Source organism: Tenrec ecaudatus, chromosome 1 (assembly GCF_050624435.1).
Source record: "Tenrec ecaudatus isolate mTenEca1 chromosome 1, mTenEca1.hap1, whole genome shotgun sequence".
Taxonomy (NCBI): Eukaryota; Metazoa; Chordata; class Mammalia; order Afrosoricida; family Tenrecidae; genus Tenrec; species Tenrec ecaudatus.
This window is the reverse complement of record NC_134530.1, coordinates 66666043-66687869: the sequence shown is the minus strand read 5'-3', so window position 1 is coordinate 66687869 and position 21827 is coordinate 66666043. Positions and strand designations below refer to the sequence as shown.

The following is a 21827-nucleotide window of genomic DNA, read 5'->3' as shown; positions in this document are numbered from 1 at the left end:
TCCTGATCCCAATTGTAAAAAGCCGTGTTGGCACAAGCAACCATCTCCTCCAGGTTAGCTCCTTCATGCCGTTGCACTAGTTTTTGTACTTTCTTGGGAATGTCCTGTGCAGCCTGTGTGAGGAATTTGTCCTTGAGCAAGACTTGCCCCTCATAGGAATCAGTATCTACAGCAGTATGATTCTTTAGGGCTTCCTTTAGCCTCTCTAAGAAGCTTGCAGGAGACTCGGTAGGTCCCTGGTGAATCACTGTCACCTTGGCATAATTAATGGCCTTTTGCCTGCCTGACTTTAGTCCACCCGTGATGCATATCAGGAAATGTTCCCGTGCCAATTTGTGCTGAGGCTCACTGTGACTCCACGCAGGGTCTGTGAAGGGTACAGCAGTTTCCCCTACAGGTTATTTTTCTTTTTTTTTTTTCCCCTACAGGTTATTTTTCATTCATCACATGTAACTCCTCTGCAAACTTTCTAGCACCTTGGAGCACACACTCTTTCTCGAAATCCGTCATGGTCTGTCCTAGTATGATCATGACATCTTTCCAGGTTAAATTATAGGGTAGGGTGAGGTGCTGGAAGTGTCCTATGTACTGTTTGGGTTTGTTAGAGTAACTGCCTAAGTCACTTTTAATTTGCTTGAGTTCAATTGGGGTGAAAGGTTTGTAAATTGCTTGGGGACCAAGCTCCCCCGCTGCCTCTACTACAGGTAGAATACTCTGGGCTGCTTCAGGGTTGAAGCAACAGTTTCCCTCTGGTCCAGGGTCCCTCAGGGGGTCCTGGGTGCACTGGGCATAGAGATCCCTATTTCTCCTTAAAAGGAAAAATGCTCTAATATACGGCATCTCCCACCACTTTCCCAATTGAACAGGATGCATTCGAGGGGGCAATCCCTGGGTCTCGGTATCGAGCTGGCCTGTCCCATCCGGAAAGCAAACAACACGAAGATTACCAAGAGCTCGATGCCTCGAGGTTGGGTAATCGCAGATTCAGCGCCCACATCTGGCTTGTCGTGAATCTGAGGCCTCAGGCAGGTGCCCCCGCCCAAGGGAGGAGTCAGAGACCAGTCACGACATTTCTAGTCTGACTGCTTTCCAGATTACAGCTATGAGGGCCACTGCATGGCGTGGCACCCCGGCCTTCAGAGACGCCTGCTGGCAGGAGCAGACTTCCAAATCTCTATCCGGCAGCTCGGGAACCTCTAAAGGTATCGGTATAGAGCTGGTCTGTCCCATCTGGAAAGCAAACAACACGCCCTGGCCCCAAAGTCCACTTTCAGCATTCCCTGGGGACCTTGCCACTCCATTCCCTTGCTGTTCCGCTGCACTCCCCCAGTGCTTTGCCTCGGTGTGGTGGGATCAGGTCAGGTGCAATTCCCACACTGTGTCTCCGGTGCTGTCCCCTGTATCGCCCTTAGTCACTGAGGGGCATCATGTCTCATAGTGGGGCCAGCCATGTTGTTCTCTCTGTGGACTGGCTGCTCTACTCAGGAACATCATCATCACGGCCTGGTGGGCCAGGCTGTGTTTCCACTCTCTCCTCCTGCCCCTTCATCTGCTCCCGTGTGCTCTGATCAGATATGTCCATCTCCCGGAGCTGCAGAATCAATGTCATCCTTTGAAACAAATTCTTTTTGGGGGAGGGGCAGGAATCCACTTAATTTTTGGTGCTGGGGCCAACCTCCCAGACCTCTCCACTGGTTCCCTACTCCACGCCGGGATATTGCATTCACACCTTGCGGCACTGGGTTGAAGTCTGGTCCCACTTTCCCTGTGGAGATATAAACAATACCCTCCCCTTGGGTGGATTAGTGCCCCATGCCCCCACTTCCCTTTTCTTCCTTATATTCATCCTTTTGTTTTCCTTCCTCCCCCTCCTCCACCATTGTCTACCATGTGCATCCCTGGTTTTGGTCTGGTCTCTGCCATACTACACAGTCTTCACCTCAAAAATGTTTGTATACAGTAGCTTTTACCCCTATGCCACTTTTGCTTTTTGAAATATTTTTTAATTCTTACCTCAGCGGGCTCATGTTGTACTTATCCTTTTGTGCCTGACTTACTTCGTGTAGCATGATTTCCTCCAGTTCTTCCCATGCTGCTATGTGCCTCATAAGTTCATCACTGCTTTTTAGTGATGCGTAGTACTCCATTGTATGTATATACCACAGTTTTTTAATCCAATCATCAGTTGATGGAAATCTGGGTTGCTTCCAACTCCTTGCAGTTGTGAACTGTGCCGCAATGAACATTGGAGCACAGATGTCTGGTCTTGGTTTGTTTCTTGCCTCTTCTGGCTATATGCCCAGTAGGGGTATTGCTGGGTCATATGGTAACTCGATTTCCATCTGTTTTAGATATCGCCAGATTGATTTCCATAGTGGCTGTACGTACTTACAGTCCCACCAGCAGTGGATGAGAGTTCCTGTCTCCCCACAGCCCCTCCAACACTTGTTGCTTTCCGATTTTTTGAATTGGGCTACCTTTGAGGGTGTCAGGTGGTACCTCATTGTTGTTTTAATTTGCATTTCTCTTATGGTTAAAGATCGGGAACATTTTCTCATATGTTTGTTGGCCATTCAGATTTCTGCCCCTCTGAAACTTTTTGCATTTCTCTTAGGGCTAGAAATGTGGAACATTCTCTCATATATTTATTGGCCATTTGGATTTCTGCTCTTGAGAAACTCCTGCTCAGGTTCTTTGCCTACCTCTTGAGTTAATAAGGCCTTTGTCTGATGTGTCATTAGCAATTTCATTTACACACACACACACACACACCCCTCCAATGTTAAAATCTTTATGGCAGCAGGCTGCCATCTCATTCTGTGAAGCAGCTGGTGGGTTTGAACATTGACCGTTTGGTCAGTAGATGAGCATTTTAACCACTGTGCCATACCTTTCTTGTGGTCTTTTGTGAGTCAATATTTGATTACCTCCTAAAAGTAGAAATCTTCTAACCTTATAGACCCCTTTCCCCATCCCACCATTCCCTAGAATGTCCATATATATTAAAATTGCACAACACAGAGTTTTAACTTTTCCTTTAAAGAATCATATAATTTTTAAGACCTCAGATGAAAAGTGGTCTTTTACACTTACCCAGATTTTTACCATGTCTGTCTTAATTCATTCCTCGAGGTCCAGGTTTCCTTTTTGGTGTAATTTCTTTTCAGCTTAAAACTGTTTCTTTGGGTTTTGAATGTATCCTGCTTGGTGTTCACTGAGATTTTGATTCTTTGTCTTTCACTAAATTTCCAAGATTTTCAATCATCATATCCTCATATTTTTCCCCTTACCTTTCTCTCTTTTTCTTCCTCTTTTGATCTTCATTTTAATATTAAGCCTATCCAGTAATATTTTCCCCCAGGAATTTTTCCATTCTAAAATTTTGATTTTGTTCTTTTAAAATATTTTTTATGTCTTGACTAAAATTTTCAGTTATGCTTGAATTCAGGTTTTTATTTTATTTTATTGCACAATAATTCTGATAGCTACTGTAAAGTCTTTGCCTCATAATTCTAACATCTAAATCTTTGAGTGGGGACCTACAGATTACCTTTTCTTTTTAAAATGGATTACAACTTTCTGTTATTTGTATATCAAGTAAGTTTGACTTCTATTGTAACATTGTGGATATTCCATTAGATAGGTCCTAGTTCTGTTAAAATTTTCTGAAGAATGTTAATGTTTTGGCTCTTAAGACTCAAACTACAAGCTGTGTTTGCCTTTTCTAGGCAGTAGTTCCAATTTCAATACTTTGAGCCTTTTGTTTTCTGCTGGGGTTAGTGTGAAGACTTACAGTGCAGAATTTGAGGTTCATGTGCAGAATTAGAGGGTCTCCTTTTGTATTCTCCCAAATTTAATTCTCCTTTCTCTCCTTGGTGGCTATCTCTTCTCCCCAGTTCATTCCTGACAGTGGGGCTTTGGTGAACTTTAACTGGCCGCACCTCATATCTACTGCTCATTCTGGGGCAACACTTTAGTTACGTGGTTATAACTAGCATAGATGAGTCTAGAAAAGGTAATTTCTAGCTGGATGACTTTTAATCAATGTAGAGTTCCATTACAGAAAGAGAGGAGAGAATGTATATTAAGGGACCATTGATTGTTGCCACTACAAGAGTGTATCAGTTTTTGTTAACTTGTCACTTAACGCACAGAACTGGATGTTGATGAACTTGCTAAAATCCTTCAAACTATGTTAAATTTGCTGGATATATGAGTTAATAATTTTTCATTTTGTTCTTGTATTTTAGGCCTCAACTCCATATAGCATAGATTCAGATTCTTTGGGAATGGAGTGTATTATTTCGGGAAGTGCCTCTCCAACTCTGGCAATCAACACTGTGACTAACAAAGTAATTTCATTTTTTAAATGATTTTGAAAATGTTATTGAGTAATGCATTTAATTTGCATTCAACATAAGAATAGAGTTCTCTATATGATTGAGTTTAAAGGTGATATACTTTAGACTGAAAGCTGAATCCGTAATGTTTTTAGATATGTTACAAATTAGGAGAAATCATAAAGTACTTAATGAGAAATTTTATATTCAAATTCTTTAAAAAATACAAATCAATTTTATTGGCACATACTCCATATAGTATACAATTCAATAGTTCAGTCATATCAAGAAGAGTTGTACAATCATTCCCACACTTTTAGAATACTTGCTTCTTTCTTTACTCCTTGTTATTAGCTCCACATTTTCTTCCAACCTCTCCTGCCATACCCCCAAGAAACCAGTTATTGTCTGTATAGATTTACCTATTCTGGATTTCATATATAGAAAACCATACTAAAGAAGCAGCAAGAAGACTTACAACAGCAACAAAATAAAACTGAGAAAAAACACAATGGAAAAGAAATAACATTAAAACAAACTACAACAGATATAAAAGTGGGTCAAAAGGAAGACCAAATGATAAAGTGTACATTTTAACCTCAATGCATCGGCAACAATCTGCTTTTCAATGCACTCTGCTGGGATAGCATGGCTACTCACATCCCTGGTCTGTGAGGAAGTTCTCCCCCCAAAAACGAATTGCACTGGGTGGAGTTAGCTTTTGTAGTAGGCATTTTTTTCTGCTAGGCGAGCATCAGGCAACTCTGCACCCAGTGATGTTGCCTGGGCAGGGTTTTTTTTGGGGGGGTAACTGGATTTTTTCATAGAAGCAATTTCGTTTGAACCTCGTTTTTAGTTATGGCTGATTAAGAGAACAACGTGCGGCTGTGAAATTTTGTTTACTGCTAGGTAAAATGCCGAAGAAACCATTGTGATGAACACAGCTTATAAGGACTCTGCTAAGGGGAAAAGGTGAAGTGTTGATTGAGGACAAACCTCATTCTGGATCCATCAACTTTCTGAATGGACTAAAATGTCGACTCGTAGTGCATTTGGAGTTCTTTCCACCAGGTTAGACTGTTAATCAAGCTTTTTATTTAGAGGTTCGGAAAAGGCTGCATAACTGTATGACATAAAAGACCTGATTTGAGGCAGACGGGGCACTGGGTTTGCCACCATAACAATGCACCTGCTCACGCAGCCATCTCAGTGCCCGTGTTTTGGGGCACAAAACAGCACGCCTCTCTTGCCCCACACACTTTACTCATCTGACCTTGCTTGGTGCGACTTCTTTTTGTTTCTACAAACGAAGAGGGACATGAAAGGACAGCGATTTGAGGACATAGAAGAGGTGAAGAAAAAAGGGAGATACTGTCAGCCATCCAAACATACAAGTTTGAAAAATGTCTTCAAGAATGGAATTGCAGATTTGACAAATGTATTAAGTATAATGGAGAGCACTTTGAAGGATAAGGTTGTTTTGAAAAAAAATTTACATACATAGCTATGACCAAAAATATTCTGGTTTTTATTGGGTACCCCATGTATGATCAAAGAGGAGTCACCAGAGGCTTAATCCATAGTGCTCCTTTACTTTTTCTTTAAAAAGCCAAACAGTTTTAACATGAGACAAAAGGGAGATCAAATGATATTACATTTTAACCTAACTATATCTGCCATAATTGACTTTACAGTGCTCTAGTCTGATAACAAGGCTGTTCACATCCCTTGACTAAGGTCAGAGGGGATTCATTCTGAGGCTTATCTATGTGCATACCCTACATATGGATTTTGGGCATCAGAGCCTTTTGAAAAGCAGGTGTTCACAATTTAAACTCAGATACCATTCCCCCCTATGGATTTTGATTATATTATTTATATTCCTGAATCACACAAGCTTCTTCCATGTGAGCTTAATTGATTCCTCGCTTAGATGACTGCTTGTTTGAACTCAACCCATTAAAGATCCCAGACGCTATTCTTTCTGATAGTTGGGCACCATCTAGTTTCTTCATCACCCTTTGCTAGAGTACCCACATCTGTGATCTCTTCATGAGGTCAAGCATCAAGCAGGGCCATGTCAAAAGAATTAATTGTTAGATTGGGACTAGAATTAGGGTGAGCCCCAAACCATTCATTTATCTATGATTTGTATATGTCTCTGATTCACCTTAGAGCCATCATTGTCATTTTATGTTAGAGAATATTATCAGTCCTCTCCTTGGGGCATAAGGGTAATTCTATTTCAGTATAAAATTTGAAACTCAGTTCAGAAAAAGAAATTATACAGGTGAGACCAACTATGAACCACTATACACAAATTATTGATGTACAAATTAAACCCTTAAGTAATTGGACACTATTTACCAAAACAAGGGAACTTGGTAATAGGGCAAAACTTTCCGTTGTATTCATTGACAGCAGAACCATGCCTATCAGAGTTTATATTCATTCACTCACATTCTTGACCCTGCCAGCACAGTAGACATCTAGTAAGGTATAAATGCATCTTGTTTACAGGACAGTTTATTGATCTCATATCTTAAAACCCTAAAAAGACTTTTGAAAGTTCATTGATTATGTTTGGACATCTAATTTCCTCTCCTTCTAGACCATAAGCACCTTGAAATCATAAACCTCATACACACATCGTCACACGCTCTTTCAGTCTTCTTGCCTTTTCCTTAAACTTTTTGCCCTTTCTTGCTCTTTCACTAAACTTGCTTTATGTCTCTTTCACTTTTGCATTCACATAAATATACCTATCCATTTACTAGTCCAATAAGATCTGCTACTTTGTTAAAAAACACATAGAGGAGAAAATGTAATCAGGATAGTGACATAATCATATTTTTAATTTAGAAAGGAAATTTGCATCTGAAGTAATGATTCTTCCCAAACACCAGTCCATACATGAAATGACTCCATCAGAATTACCTAGAGAGCTGTACTTGTCACCCTATATGTCTGTTTACTGGTCTGTCTGTGTGTCTGATGGTGGTAGGAATTGTATGATTCCATTGCAGGCCAATCATAGCAGACAGTCTGTTTTAGATGGATAAGGTCCAGCAACCTGTACTTAGAAAAAAAAAATCACTCCTAACAATGTACAGCTAGAGTGGAGAAGTGAAAGGATTGAAATCAGGAATTTCTTTTTTTTTTAATTGTCCCCCCCCCCCCCGGAATTTCTAATAGTACTTTTTGTATAGCTCAGTTGACAGATACCAAGGACCCAAGTATGATAGTGGAATATTTCTGTGAACTTTTTGAAGTCCTCTTGTGTAGATAGTGGAGGTGCTTAAGAAATACTTAGGGGGTAATGCTTGGACTTCATGATCAAACGAATAGGGGGTTGAAGAAACTTGAGTTATTAGACTTCTGTTTCCAGGTATGATAGAATAACCAGTAACAGCCTAACACTTGTTCTTGGACACTGAAAAACATACACAAAGTACCTTAAATTAAACAAGATGGGAACTCTACAAACTCTATTGGGGAGAAATTACTAAGACAAAACAATGAAGGTATAAAAAATTGTATGTGGTTTGATGAAGAGAAAGACTTGTTAAAAAGCCATTTCCCCCAAATTGTCTAGAGATGCAGTAGAATTCTAATCCCAAACCGAGCATGCTTAAAAATTGAAAAAGAAAAGAAACAAAAAAGCTAGTCTTAAAATACAGTTGGGAATCCAAAATGACCATTAAATAAAAGGACTAAATCTCAGTTACTGAGTCTGGAAACTGGGATACTGAACTGGATGATGAGTGGCTGGCACAGGAGAGAGGAGAGTACATGCCATTAACTAAATAATAAACAGATCCATGGAACAATGTGGGAAAGTTATCTTTTCAATAAATAGTGCTGGATCTGTTATCTGGAATAATAACATTTTCTATGTACAACATTTAATTCCAGATGGTTCTAAGACATAAATATAATCGACAAAATAAGTTATTCGTTGGACAAAAAGGAAGAATAAGATGAATAGTTTTTGGAAAGGAAATAATGATAGATTAATACAATAGAAAATAAAGCTTTATGTAATCTTTAAATGGCTTACTAAAGACAAAAGGATATAACTTTATTTGTATTTAGTTCAAAAACGAGCTAACTAATTGATAGTGAAAGTGTTTATGTAGTGGTGACTGCAGCTTGGAACTGGGAGGGGGAATGACTGGCTGACCTAGGAAAGTGCATGAGAGAGAGCCCTCGTTACCCGCTCGTCTCAGAGTGTGGTCTATTGAACCTCTTCACCAAGGGACCCTTTTAGGGAATCCATTAGGGCAACATTTTTCACAGTAATACTAGAATACCATTTGCTTTTTTCCCATTATTTTTACATTTGTACTGATACAGCAGAAGGAATTGTGTGTAAAATTGCTGACACCTTAGCACAAATCAAGGCAATGGAACCCAGCTAGGAAGTCAGACTATAATATTTACTACTACATATCCTCAGTTAAAAACAAAAATAAACTCAAAAGCTAATTTACTTAAGATATTCTTGGTGAAGCAGAAAAAATAATTTTATTAAGTTGTGAACCTTAAGTATCGATCTTTTGTATGCTGAAGTAGGGGGTTCATAAGCATATAGCCCTTTTACATACTAGAACACAGTGATTACCTCAAGGAAACATATTCCTTGATAAATCGGGAGCTGAACTAGCTGCTTTGCTTATGGAGCAGTGATTTTACTTGAAAGAATAAGATGTTTTCTTGAAAAGAACCAAGTGAGCCTGTTACTATTAGATAATTGACTCTGTTGCATGCGATCCGATTTGGACTTGAAACAGTAAGTAGAGTTTTTAAAAGTGTGTATGCATCAGAGTGACCTGCTGTTGCTTTTCTTTAACAACTTTCTACGAAGATTGTGGTAGTGTTAGCAGCTGTGATTTTTTTTTAAAGTTTGTGTAATGAAATATATCAAGATCTAGAAGAGCTACATAACTCAGTATTTTCTCAAAAACCAATGCATGCTTTGCAAAATCAGATTCCACATTGTCACTAATATAGGAAAAGACTTTTTTTGATGTGCTGTGTGTATAGTATCAAAGAAGACTCTACATAATTACTTGGAAAGTGGATTAGACTAGTCCTTCCTTTTCCGAATATTTACTTGAGTGGCGTCCATACCGACCACCTCATCTTTCTGCCACGGAGCGGCCGTTGACCCAGTGCGGACACATGCTGCAGCACGCTGAGTGCTGGCGCAGAAACGAGAGCCCGGCTGTTTTCTGTGAGGCCACACTCGAGATGGGTCAAAATATAAAGCAATGCCACTCTTCTGATTTTATTTACTAGAAAAATTTTATATGAACATATAACTGGGCTTGTAAATGTTATCTTTAAATGAAGTAATAACATTTTTTCAGTTTTAATTTTCAGTGTGCTAATAATTAATAGGCATATCAACATAAACATTTCTTCTTGCCTCAGTTTTTAAGACCGTAAAAGGTATTCTGAGACCAAAGTTTAAAAACTGTTTTTGTTTTTTTTTACTTTTATCTAGGGAGTGATTACACAGCTATTCCTACTTTGTAATAAATAATTGTTGTACTTTATTCATTCTGTTTATTTTAATAAAAATGTTTCTTTGCCTCCAAATAAAAGGGATTATCAAGGGTTGTGGAGAGTATTTCTGATTTGAGTAATAGGAAACAATAAGCAGTCAAGAAAAACCATGGTTGTTTGCAATTTTTTAAATTGTGTTGCTTTATAGTTTTGAAATTACTTTTAGGTATCAATAATGTGATTTTTATCAAAGTTTAATGTGAAATATGAGGGGGCTTCATGACATTCATGCAAAAGAATGGGATTTTCCCATGAACTCTCTGAGGCCCCCCTTGTGTTTACTGGAAAAATCCTTGCCATGTTTATTGTTTTTGTATCTCAGTTTTCTTTTCCCTCTTACGTATTTCTTAGATACATAATTGCTCTGATGTGAATGTGAGTTTGGTTTTGTCCTAAATATAGATTCACATAGCTTAATTTTCTGCATATTCTGTCATTTGGCAAAAGCATTGAGTATAATCCCATTTTCTGCTCAGAGGAGCATAAAGATAGCTCAGTTGCTTACTAAATTGAGCAAATACTTAGGTAATGAGCAGAAAGCACTGTGAAGGGTGTGGTTACTTACTGAGGATTCAAGGAGCTAAAAGTCTAGTCGGGGTTGAAAGCTATCTAGACCACAAAGCCAAACGGCTCTCGTGAAGCAGGAGAGCAGAAAGGAAAGTTGCTAGTTGTATCTGAACAGAACCTTGAAGGATAATTAGACTAATTTTTAGCTCCTTTTTTTGGTTTCTAATTAAAAACTAATTCAGCTTACAAATAAGCAGATTGAAACATTGTAAAAATACACGATCAGTGGTAAAAATTGAAGACCATTCTTAATACTTTGATAGGTAACTCCACATCTACATAGATTCACATATTGGTGTGTTACTTTAGAAGATTAGATTGCACTTGGATTTTACAAATGTGTTTCCAGTTTTCAAGATTCTAAACTATGATACCTATAAAAATACCTAATTCAATTTTTGTTTCATCCCCCTTTTTAAGCCTGGGATTCTAATTGAAAAATGCACCTGTTTTTCTTAAAGGCTGAGAAAAAACACGTGTGCATTGTAGAAATATTTTGCAATCTAAAGTTTCTTTATCTCCCATTCATTGTGTATTGATGGACCAAATATACCAGCTAGTAAATTGAATTTATGTACCTCTAGTTTATTTCCTTTAGTGAGAAAGTGAGAAAATTATTCCATGGTGAACACAATATTAGTGATGGGAATACACATGACAGAAAAGGCCACTAGCATGTTTATCTTCCTGCCATTGTAGCCATACTGAAAAGATACTCATTGTAATTGGTACTACTTTTCTTTTCCTTCTAGGTAACGTTGTACAACACTGATCAGGAGGGTAGTGATAGCCCACGCAGTAGCCTTAACAACAGTCTCTCAGACCAGAGTTTGGCATCTGTTAATTTGAACAGTGTTGGAAGTGTGCATAGTTATACACCGGTAAGTCTTTGTGGAGTTAGTTAGCTTATTGTTAAATACTCATTTTGTGCTTAAAACTAAATAAAATGCAATTAAAAAGTAAATAACAAGAAAAGATAGTATTTCTCACTTGTCACTCATTAACATAGATAAATATATTAACGCTTAACAAGCAAATTTCTGCCTTGTATTTTGAATACTTTGATCAAGTTAAATACCAATATGTGGTTTGCTATGGCGTGTGTGCTCATTTGTTTTACTCCATCTATTGGTTATGCGTTGGGCTGTTAACTGCAAGGTCAGCAATTTGAAACCACTAATTGATTTGTGAGAGAAAGATAGAGTTTTTTATTCCCATAAAGAGTTTTAGACTTGGAAATTCACGGGCAGTTCGTAGGGTTGCTATGAGTTAGCATTGACTCAATGGCAATGAGTTTTTTTGTATTCAAATGATGGTAACTGGAATAGAAAAAAATTGTACTTCCATCTAACAGAGCTACATTGATGAATTTCTAAAGTTCTTGGGGGAAAAAAAACATAAAGGATGTTAATGTCAACTTGTTTTCTAGCCATAGATCAAAGAAGGCGATTCTGCAAACTCCAAAGTTAGGATAGATTGGTATTCAATTCTTACCTGTTATCTTCAATTTTGGTCTGGAGAATAATGGTATACTATTCTTGCTCCATGCTGATTTTGTCACCTTATTCTCGTTCACTGTGATCGAGTTGATGCCGACTCATAGTGACCCTATAGGACAGGGTAGAACTTCCCCTGTGAGTTTCTAAACTGTAACTTTTTATGGGAGTAGAGAGCTCCATCTTTCTTCTGTTACCCGATTATAGGAACATTACCCTTGGGTTTCTTGATACGTTTTTGAAACCTCCTGGTAATGAATCCTTCTCTCCACTGGACAGAGTACCGAGCCCAAGAACCACACGTGCTGTTAGTCAGTTTAAATTTGATATCATCATTCTGTTCCAAGATGAGTATATAGAAAAATGCTTCATGGGCCAAAAGATATAGAAGGAAGGCCTTGACATATAAAAACACCAGGAATTAAAAACTCAGCAGAATTAGAATTCATAGGGAGTGTAAGAAAAAAGAACATTGATTCTACAAAACTGGTATTAATGCTGGTAACTGGAGGAGTGGAGGGAGCCATTTGTTCAGAGTGCATAAGAAGTAGATACCCCGCCCCCCTTCCAAATGTGAAAGATGATGTACAGAACTGAGACTCTTAAGTGTTCCTGTGGAAGAAACCCCAATCATTGGTAAAGAAGCAGTTTTCAGAAGAAATGTATATTTAAAGAATTACTGAATTTAGGAAAAATGTGTTGGGGTGGGCAGTCTAGAAATATGGGAAATTTTAGAATTGCCAAGATAATCACCAAGAAAAATACTCTGATTGAAGAAATGTTACAATTAAAAAAAACCATCAATCAGACTTCTCTTCCATAACACAAAATTGCAGATGATTGTATTCAGTTTTGAGAAAATAGGTTTGAAATTAAAATATTTTCAGCCAATTTTTCATTAATTTGTGAAAGCCAGAGAAAAAAATCTTTTATGTGCAGATCTTAGAACATATCCTACTTGTTTTCATATGTGCTTCCTGGAAAAAATTAGTTTATCAAGAGATAATCAAAACACTCAGTAATGACAAAATCATGAAATAAAAAGAGTAGTTGGAGCATTTAAACAAACTAAGCAAAGGTTTAATGATTCTAAGTTGCTTTTAAAATAATGTAAACATTTAAAAAAAATCTTAACCCAAAGAAACCAAGGAACTCAACAGGATGGTGCCCCAAAGTCTAATAAAAGGAAAAAGTAAGGAAGCACCGATACAGCTAGATGAGAGGGCTAAAGAAAGCATATTCATTATGCCCAATAAATGTCGACGGGCCAAAGACCTCTACTAAAAGTTGGAGATGTCATAAACTGCTTTTCCAATGCCAAGCATGGTAGCAGCTGCTGGTTGGGCATGCCACATAGCCTTAGATTCTACCTGTAAGGACACAGCCCAGATGGATTGAGATAATTTTATTATTTACACAAACAGCCCAAGTCAGATCAGCATATTAGCTCCCCACTTCCCACTGAAAGACACCAACCCAGAGGACCAGGTGACAGGTTTTCATGAGAGGTAGCTCACTCTGTACTGAAAGAACAAGTTCCAGACTGGATCGAAGCAGTTTTAGAACCTGCAGCTATATTCTTAGGGGAGACGTAGAAAGTCTCAAGTGTCAGTAGAACCCAGGAGGCAGATGTCTCCCCATCGAACACTAACTAGTTGCCTTCTGCGAGATTCAGAGATGTATGAGACACTGCTCCGTGGCCATCTCTTGCATGTTTGGGAGGTGCATGAGAAACTCAAAAACTCAATGTCATCGAGTCATTGCCAACTCATAGCAAACCTCTAGGATGGTAGAACTACCCCTGTGAGTTTCTGAGACTAACCCTTTAAGTTAGTAGAAATCCTCGGGCTTCTGCACAGCAGCTGGTAGTTTCGAACTGCCGACGTTGCAGCTAGCAGCCCATTGTGTAGCCACTACACCATCAGGGTTCCTAGGTGAGAAATAGCCATGAGAATTTGTTCCTCTTACAACGTCCTGCCACCCCCCATGTTCTGGGTTACACAGGTGTTGTGTCAAAGCCTCGGTTAGCCTGCTAGTTACTACGCCTTGTCTGTATGGCCCATGTTGAGGTGGGTCCCAGGTGCCATGTGGCGCTGTTCCCTATAAAAGTTCACATTTTCCATGTCATTGCAGACGCCTTACGTGCACCATTGTGAATGGCTGTATACATTTCAATGCCTGTTCATACCTTAATCTTTCAAAGCACTAATCAAATATAATCTTAAATACAGCTAATCTTATATTAACTTTTAGTTATACCACTTTGAAAGATTTCAAATATATTTTTTGTGTTTGCCTTCCCATGTAGGTCAAGGCTATAGTTTATTCTGCTTCCTTAGAATTTCCTTATTTAAAAAACATTTTAATTTAAAAAATTTCTTTTCAATTCCATATCTCTCCACCCCCCACCCTTAAAAAAAACTTTCCTAGCAATGAAGAGTTTGGTGTACTGAAACTCACGGTGCTTTGGTTGAGCACTGTCCCACAACCCGATTCAATACTCACAGTATTTAAGTTTCTTTGAAAAAATGAATGGAAATTGTTAGTAGCACCATGGAATGAAGGGACTTCAACATTTTTGTGGAAACGGCATTAAAAGACAATGGAACATTTCTATGAACTTTTTGAAACCTCATATAGTGAAATTTGAGATTTAATTGTTTATGTAGAACCAAGATGAAGATTCTAGAGAAATAGAGTTCCAGACCCAACTCATCTCTTGTGTTCTGTCCTCCATGTGTACCAAAACTTAACAGTGGGGGAAAAAGACCAAGGACATTTTTCCTTTGGACTTGACTCTTCGCACTGTTTTCACTTGTATGTTTTGTGTAACGATGCAATTCTGACACAGAACCGCTAAATCAATAGTGTTTCCTTTTCATGTTAGGTGACCAACCATCCAGAACCAGTTTCTCAGTCCTTAACTCCTCAGCAGCAGCCGCAGTATAACCTGCCGGAACGAGACAAGCAGCTACTTTTCTCAGAGTACAATTTTGAAGATCTCAGTGCCTCATTTCGGAGTCTTTATAAGTCAGTCTTTGAGCAGTCTCTTAGTCAACAAGGTGAGCTTTCTATTGAAATGTTACCATCTCTTAGTAATTATTTTTACGGAGTAGCTAGTATACTTCCTGAATGTTAAAGCATTGTCATAATCAGTGTTGACGTAAGCCTCTTGTATTTCTGTTGTGCTCTGTATATGTTTATATCACAACACAAGAATGGCAGATTTGTTACATACTGCCTGCTTACGATGAACTGTGGTGACCTGGGAACATTGTGTTTCAGGATTCTGACCTTCACCTGTGCCACATGGGAAACATGGCTGCATGTTAATTGCATCCAAACCAAATGCTAGATTGTTTGCTCTGGTATATTTTTATTCCACTAGCTGTTGTTTTACTGATTTAGTCATGTTATTGGATCAGAATATCACACACAACACCAGTTCATAGTTGTTGGAAAGTCTACTATTGAAGTATTTTCTAGTTACTTTACTTGGCAGATGAGCTGTTTATACCTTTACTCAGAGAGCTTGCCTATAGCTTTCTACTATAATGAATGGTACAGCTTTGTAATTGTTATTCTTATAGCATCTACACATTAATACTTAATATCACCAGATATATGGAAGTTAATATTATAAATTGTGTATATGTATTTACTTTATATATGAGGACATAGAAGAGTTGTACCTCTATCTAGTATAAGGAAAGGGCTTTTTATGGTTCACGTTTGACTTATCTATTTTCTCTAAACTTGTGTTTAATTGGGTATCTATAAAATAAAAATTTTAAAAATCTTACAAGGCTTTTCTAAGTCTAACTGTAGTTGATCATAACAGAAATAACTAGCTTTGCAATAGCAATGATGGTAAATAATTTCTAAGACCATTTCATCCTATTATAATAAAAAGTATTGATAGGAATTCTGGGTTCCAATCCAGGCTCTACCATAAATCAAACAAGCTAACTTTACCTGTTGGGTTCTCATCTTCCTTAAATGTGAACTGTAAAGAATTGGATTGAATAGCTGATTTTCAAATTGTTCTTCACAGAGCCCTTGTCTTTTGGTACAGCTCGGGGACTGCTGTGGGGAGACATGTGTGGTTAACGAGGAGACCTAGCAGGCTTCTTGCCCCAGCTTGAAAACAAGCAACTTTGTGTTTATCAGTCCTACATATTGGGCTTCTGAGACGCTTTAAAAAATAAGAATAATAAGATGAACTATGTTTTCATAGATCCTATCAGGGTTTCAATGTAAAATGCTAGGGTTTTCATGGAAATCATTGAATTATTGTTTTCTTTTATCTTGCTACAATATCCCTAAGTATGCATTTTATTGACAGATTGTCAGGGCCAACACAAGAGTTCAATCGACCTTTTTCCCTATGAGATAAGATATTAGGATTATCAGTGATATAAACAATACACTCAAATACAATTTTACTGTTAGTGACATATCAGAATAATTTTATCTCTGTTAAAAACTTTGATCCTTGCACTGACAGGGATTATCATGTGGGATTCTCCTATCCCGCATTTAATGAAGTTTTCTGTGTTTGGTTCAGCAAAATAGTGTATGGGCCATATGATAAATAGCCTAGTTTCATAGAAGCAAATGTTGCATTAAGCTTTATTAAAATGAGCATTTACCTGCAAACCAAACATACGTTATTTTTAACATTAGGCACTTCTGGCCTAATCATCATCAGCAGCAGCAGCATAGCAGCTAACTTTTACTGAGCTCATCCTGCATCCTGCACTTGCACCTTGGCATTTAGTCCTCACAACAACTCTATGAAGTAGGTACTATTATTATACCCATTTATCATTGAGCTGATTGTGGCTCAGAGAGATTCAGTAACTTTTTAAAGGTACATGTTGTGTAAATAACAGTGCAGAGACGTAAGTCTTCTACTTTCTGCTGCTGTAAAGTGTGCACTCTTTATGCTTAAAACTCCATGTCTCAAGAATGTTCCATAAAGTAATGAAATGGAGCAGTGGAGATACTATTTTGTTTTACTTAATCCTAAAGATCCTGGCCACTTTTGTTAGACAAAGAAAGAACAGAAATACTAGATGGACTTGATTGAGCCCGCTTCTCCTGATAAAGCCTTGGTCTTCAGGCCTACAGAACACCATTCTGAGCTTGATCCAACACCTTTTCTGACTTCCCCCAAGTATTTATTCATCTTTCAATACTCTTACTCAGACACTGCTACTATCGTGTCAAAACTTTCAGGTACAGTTTCTTTATACTGAACAAGCAAGAAGCACAGTTGATCCTGCAATTTTCTCTATACCTTAGCATCGATAGTGTTGTCTGTAATCTCATTAAATGTCTTTCTTAAGTGGACAAAGAGCTTCTGTAAGTTAGGGTATGATGTTTCTTACTCTTCTCAGTAACCTCAGAGCCCATTGTATGGCAGGCAGTCCATAAACACTTGTTGAACTGAACCAAAGTGGCTTCCTGACAACGTAATATCTTTGCTTTGTGTATAATTTTGCAAATGTCTGTCATAAAATGCAGCTGAAATCTGCATTTTGATCTCGCTTTCTGTTTCTAGGTTTGATGAACATCCCTTCTGAACCTTCCCAGCAGTCCCACACTTCCTGTTCCTATCAGCATTCTCCTAGCAGCACAGTGAGCTCTCACCCACACAGCAACCAAAGTAGTCTATCCAACAGCCATGGCAGTGGCCTCAGTACTGCGGGCAGTAATTCAGTTGCACAAGTCTCGCTGTCCCACCCACAGATGCACACACAGCCGCCTCCACATCCGTCCCACCGACCCCATGGCTTAGTACAGCATCCGCAGCGTCCCCAGCACCCAGCACCACACCCACAGCAACACAGTCAGCTCCAGTCCCCTCACCCCCAGCACCCATCCCCTCACCAACACATGCAACACCATCCGAACCATCAGCACCAGACGTTAACACATCAGGCACCCCAGCCCCCCCAACAAGTATCCTGTAATTCTGGTAAGTTTTTGTCTCATAGCTTTTGTTTGCGTAACAGTGAATTAGGATCTGTTTTTGGCTTTTAAATTTGGAGTTCATGTGATCATTAGCACTTAAACTGGTCTTGTCTGACTCCATTTGTTTCCAGGCTAAAATCCTGTAGTTCTCTTTCTGTCTATAGATTGACTTGGACTCACTAAGTAATCCTTTCAGGTCTTGGTTCTCTTTCATCCATTGGAGGGGTTTTGCGAGCATTTGAAAGGAGAATGGAAAGCAGCCTTGAGATACAGTGTGGTATAGACGAAAGAATGTAAATTTATGCCAGAAAGATCGGTTTGAATTCTTAACTGGCATTTATGACGTAGGGCAAATTACCTCCTTTAGTCTTGTTTTCTCATCTATAAAAATGGCGCTGAAATGCACTGCTCTAAAGTGTTGTCATGAGGCACAACGTGCGGTGACAATTGTGAGATGCCTGCACTATTCTCTTGCCTTTAGTTATTCAGCAAATACCCCCCTTCCCTTCTTTGCTTGTCCTTGTCAAGTAGCGCAGTTTAGTAATTTACAAGGAAGGTGACATTCTTTATAACGTACATCTATCACTGTTGAGCTAGGATACGGTGGTTTCTAGTGAGTGCTTAACCAACCCTGGGCACAGACCTGGCAGAACTCCAAGAGTGTCTGGACAAAGACATTTTAAGGTGAATGGGTCCCTCGGAGGTGCCCACACTTGCACCACTTGCCTGCCTGTCTACTTCCCAGCCATGCCACTGGTGAGAGTTGTTTTTTATCTTGAATGCACAGTTTCTAAAGGTAAGACATCCTTAGTTTTTATTAACCAATTGAAACTCAAACATTGTTTCAGGCAAGGAAGTGAGTTGAAGAGAATGCCTACAGTTTTTGTATTGTGACTTAGCTCTAAAGCTTTTCATGAACCTTTCTGAAGATGCTTCTTAATTTATAAAATAGAAAAAGTAGGGTAAGGTTTCTGGAAGTCCAATGAGAAAAAAGTACAAAAATCAGCAGGGTACCTGAAACTTTGTAAGTCCTTAGTAAGAGTTAATGTTACACCACCTACCTACCCTGCCCTATATTCATCCATAAAGATACTTGGGTTCTTAAAAATCTGAAATTAAAACTATCATCATAGTAATTTTTCTTACTGTTGATATTGTACCAAAATAACAAAGACCAGCGCACATTAAAATTGTAAGACACCATATTTTAGTTTTTCGTTAACGGAATGGCCACAGAATCAAGTTGAAATCAAATTGAAAGTTGGTTATGGGTTATAGCCTTGTTAATCTGACATTTTACATGGATTACCACAGTGAAGATTTACTGCCTTAACAGTTTTGCACATTTAACAGTGGGATGTCTAGGAGTAGTCACTGCCAAGATACCAGACAACGGTAACGCTGGCTGTGATGGTAGGTGTGTATCACCTTAGCTGGAGCATAGGTCTCATGGTTTGACAGTTATGTAATGTTATAGTGTGGTGTGTTAGGGCAGCTCTAGTGCTGTAGTCATTCTTTGTGTGGGCTGATGTGCTTATCCTTCATTTTCGCACAATGACTTGGTTTTAAGAATCTAACCATGTCGAGTGGGTGTTGAGAGTAGTGGGTGTCATATAGTAACTGGTGAGAGGGGATAGCTCCTAAAACATCCAAGTTATTTTTAATCGCTTGTCTAGAGAGAAGGGTAGAGATGTGTAAAACACAGTGGCCCCTTTGGTAATTCTGTTTTAGTGTTACCCAGTCACCATTAGCTGCCATTTAATGTTAATTTGTTCTTCAGAAATTTAAGCCTGTTGATAGGATTTGGGGGAGAGACTGCTGATAGTAGAGATAGGGTATCTGTGGGTGTCTGTTCCAAGGAAGGGAGAGATATCTTTATAGCTGGAAACAATGTATGATTATAGAAACATATTAAGCTGACAGAGAAAGAAAATGGACTTCCACCTGGGGGGTTAGGGATCATCATGGTAGTGGTTATAATAATGAATCTCTTGAATTAGGACTTTCTCCTCAGGTGGGACCGACAGGCTGTCTTCACAGAGGGGGATGGAAAAGAGGCACAAGCAGCAATTGGAGTGCCTGTCATCTCATATTCGCTTCTTAAATCATGCTAGACAAGTACAACTCAAACAAACCACACACTAACGTAGTAGAACTGAGATTTATACCTTGCTTTGTCTTACTTCAAAGCCTGTATCACTAGTTAATCCAAAAGGAGTAAAATCAGCAAGCATGTACACGTAGAGGTAGGGTTTGCCCTCCCACTCTCTGCAGATTGCTTTGTTTTCATATTGACAAGTCAGTTTTTATTAAAGGACACCCAATTTAGTAACAACTGAAATCAATTATGGCCTTAGCTCTTTGAAACGATTTTGTTTTAGGAGACCAAGTTTTAGCATGACCTTCTGACTGTCTATGCTGTATTTACCTCAGGAGATAGACACTTAGTGCTCCCTTGGCTGTTCCTTGTAACCTCAGTTTCTTTGTTTGTGGTTCATTGTAACATCAATTCATTATCTCTTCCCCACCTCCCCTCAGTAAGTTTCTCCTTAAATTATGAATTGCCAAGGGTCAGGGTTCATGTTGTTTTTATGACTGATTTTAAAAATCCACAATTGGTAAGATTGTGTAAGCCAAGTAGTCAAAAGCTGGCCGATAAAGCTGAGAGCTATCTGATGTAGCAAAAGTACGTTTAATTAGTTCTTACCTCGTCCAGGAAAAGAGGGCCATTGGAAACGGTCTTCGCCATCGCGTGCTGCTGTAACAGAAAGACCGCATATGGGTAGATCTAACAAACGAATGTGTTTCTCGCAGTGAAGGAGGCTACACGCTAGAACTCCAGGTACTGGCTCTAGAGGAAGACGGCCTCTGAAAATTCAGAGGAAAGGCCTCATCTCTTAGGAGCTCATGCTCCTGGCCTTTCTCCCCCCCCCCCCCCCAATCCATCGCTTGCTTGTTAACTCTTTTAAATCACAAAAGAGCTGGCCCATTACCAATTCTGCCCATAGTGTACTTAAGACAACCCAGTTCTAAATGGGATGATAACCACAGTTTTAGAGGGTAGGATTCATACCACTGACTGGGGGGAAACATTACTTTATAATAGGCAGCAGTCACAAAATGGGGCTTTCTTCCCTTAGAGTAACTCTTGCCCAGTGGCCACTTGACTGGCGGCCACTGCTGGCACACGGGAGTACCCTAATGCTGTACCACATCAGAGGATACCATTCCAGACTGACTAGAAATGCCCTACCTGGGCTTTCCATTCCTTAGAAAGTTTATCCCTCTCCCTTGCTCCTTTGCCAGGAAGATTGTTTTAAGACATTTCTTTCTCCAGGTTGCCTCGTAAGAAGCATCCACTCTTAGTATATGCTGTACTTTACCTCCCATCTGTTCTCCTTAATGTTCGCTCTCTTCTGATGATTTTATTTCCAGTAGCATCTGGGGGGAGGGGTGACTTATCTATTAAACCAGTGCTTTAAGTTGTGCTCTGTGCTGCTCCTAAACATAAACCTCCTGCTGTATGCTACGAAGGGCTTGTCCTTACGGTCTTAGGGTTTATGAGGGATATGGATTTACATGACATGCTCGTATGTGTGCATACTCTGCAAATGTACAGAATTGTATCAGATTTGACATCATAAGATGGCATGGAAATTTGCAAGTTGCTCTGGTTAGCAGTGCTAACAGGACTTAGAAAAACACCTTAGGCTGATCAGGGTAGCTTGCTAATTTATGTCTCATCTTTGGGGTCCATTCCATTTTCTTTTGTAAAATGGAGAGAAATGATGCCCTTCTTGTCTGCCTCACAGAACAGATCATCCCAACACAGATGAACTTCTTAGTGTGAATTCCTTTGTAGACCTGGACAGGA

The 21827-nt window shown here is 39.0% G+C and overlaps 1 protein-coding gene across 2 annotated transcripts in view; it reads left to right on the top strand.

The window, feature by feature from the left end:
- Positions 1–21827, top strand: part of FOXJ3 (forkhead box J3) — a 137428-nt gene that overhangs the window by 107754 nt on the left and 7847 nt on the right. Inside the window, exons 6-9 of one of the 2 annotated variants that reach the window (XM_075554646.1) lie at positions 4251–4352; positions 11231–11359; positions 14862–15036; positions 17541–17957. In XM_075554646.1, coding sequence (XP_075410761.1) covers positions 4251–4352; positions 11231–11359; positions 14862–15036; positions 17541–17957 — 823 coding nt within the window. The remainder of the gene's footprint in view (positions 1–4250; positions 4353–11230; positions 11360–14861; positions 15037–17540; positions 17958–21827) is intronic. The other variant, XM_075554654.1, reaches the window with a different exon arrangement.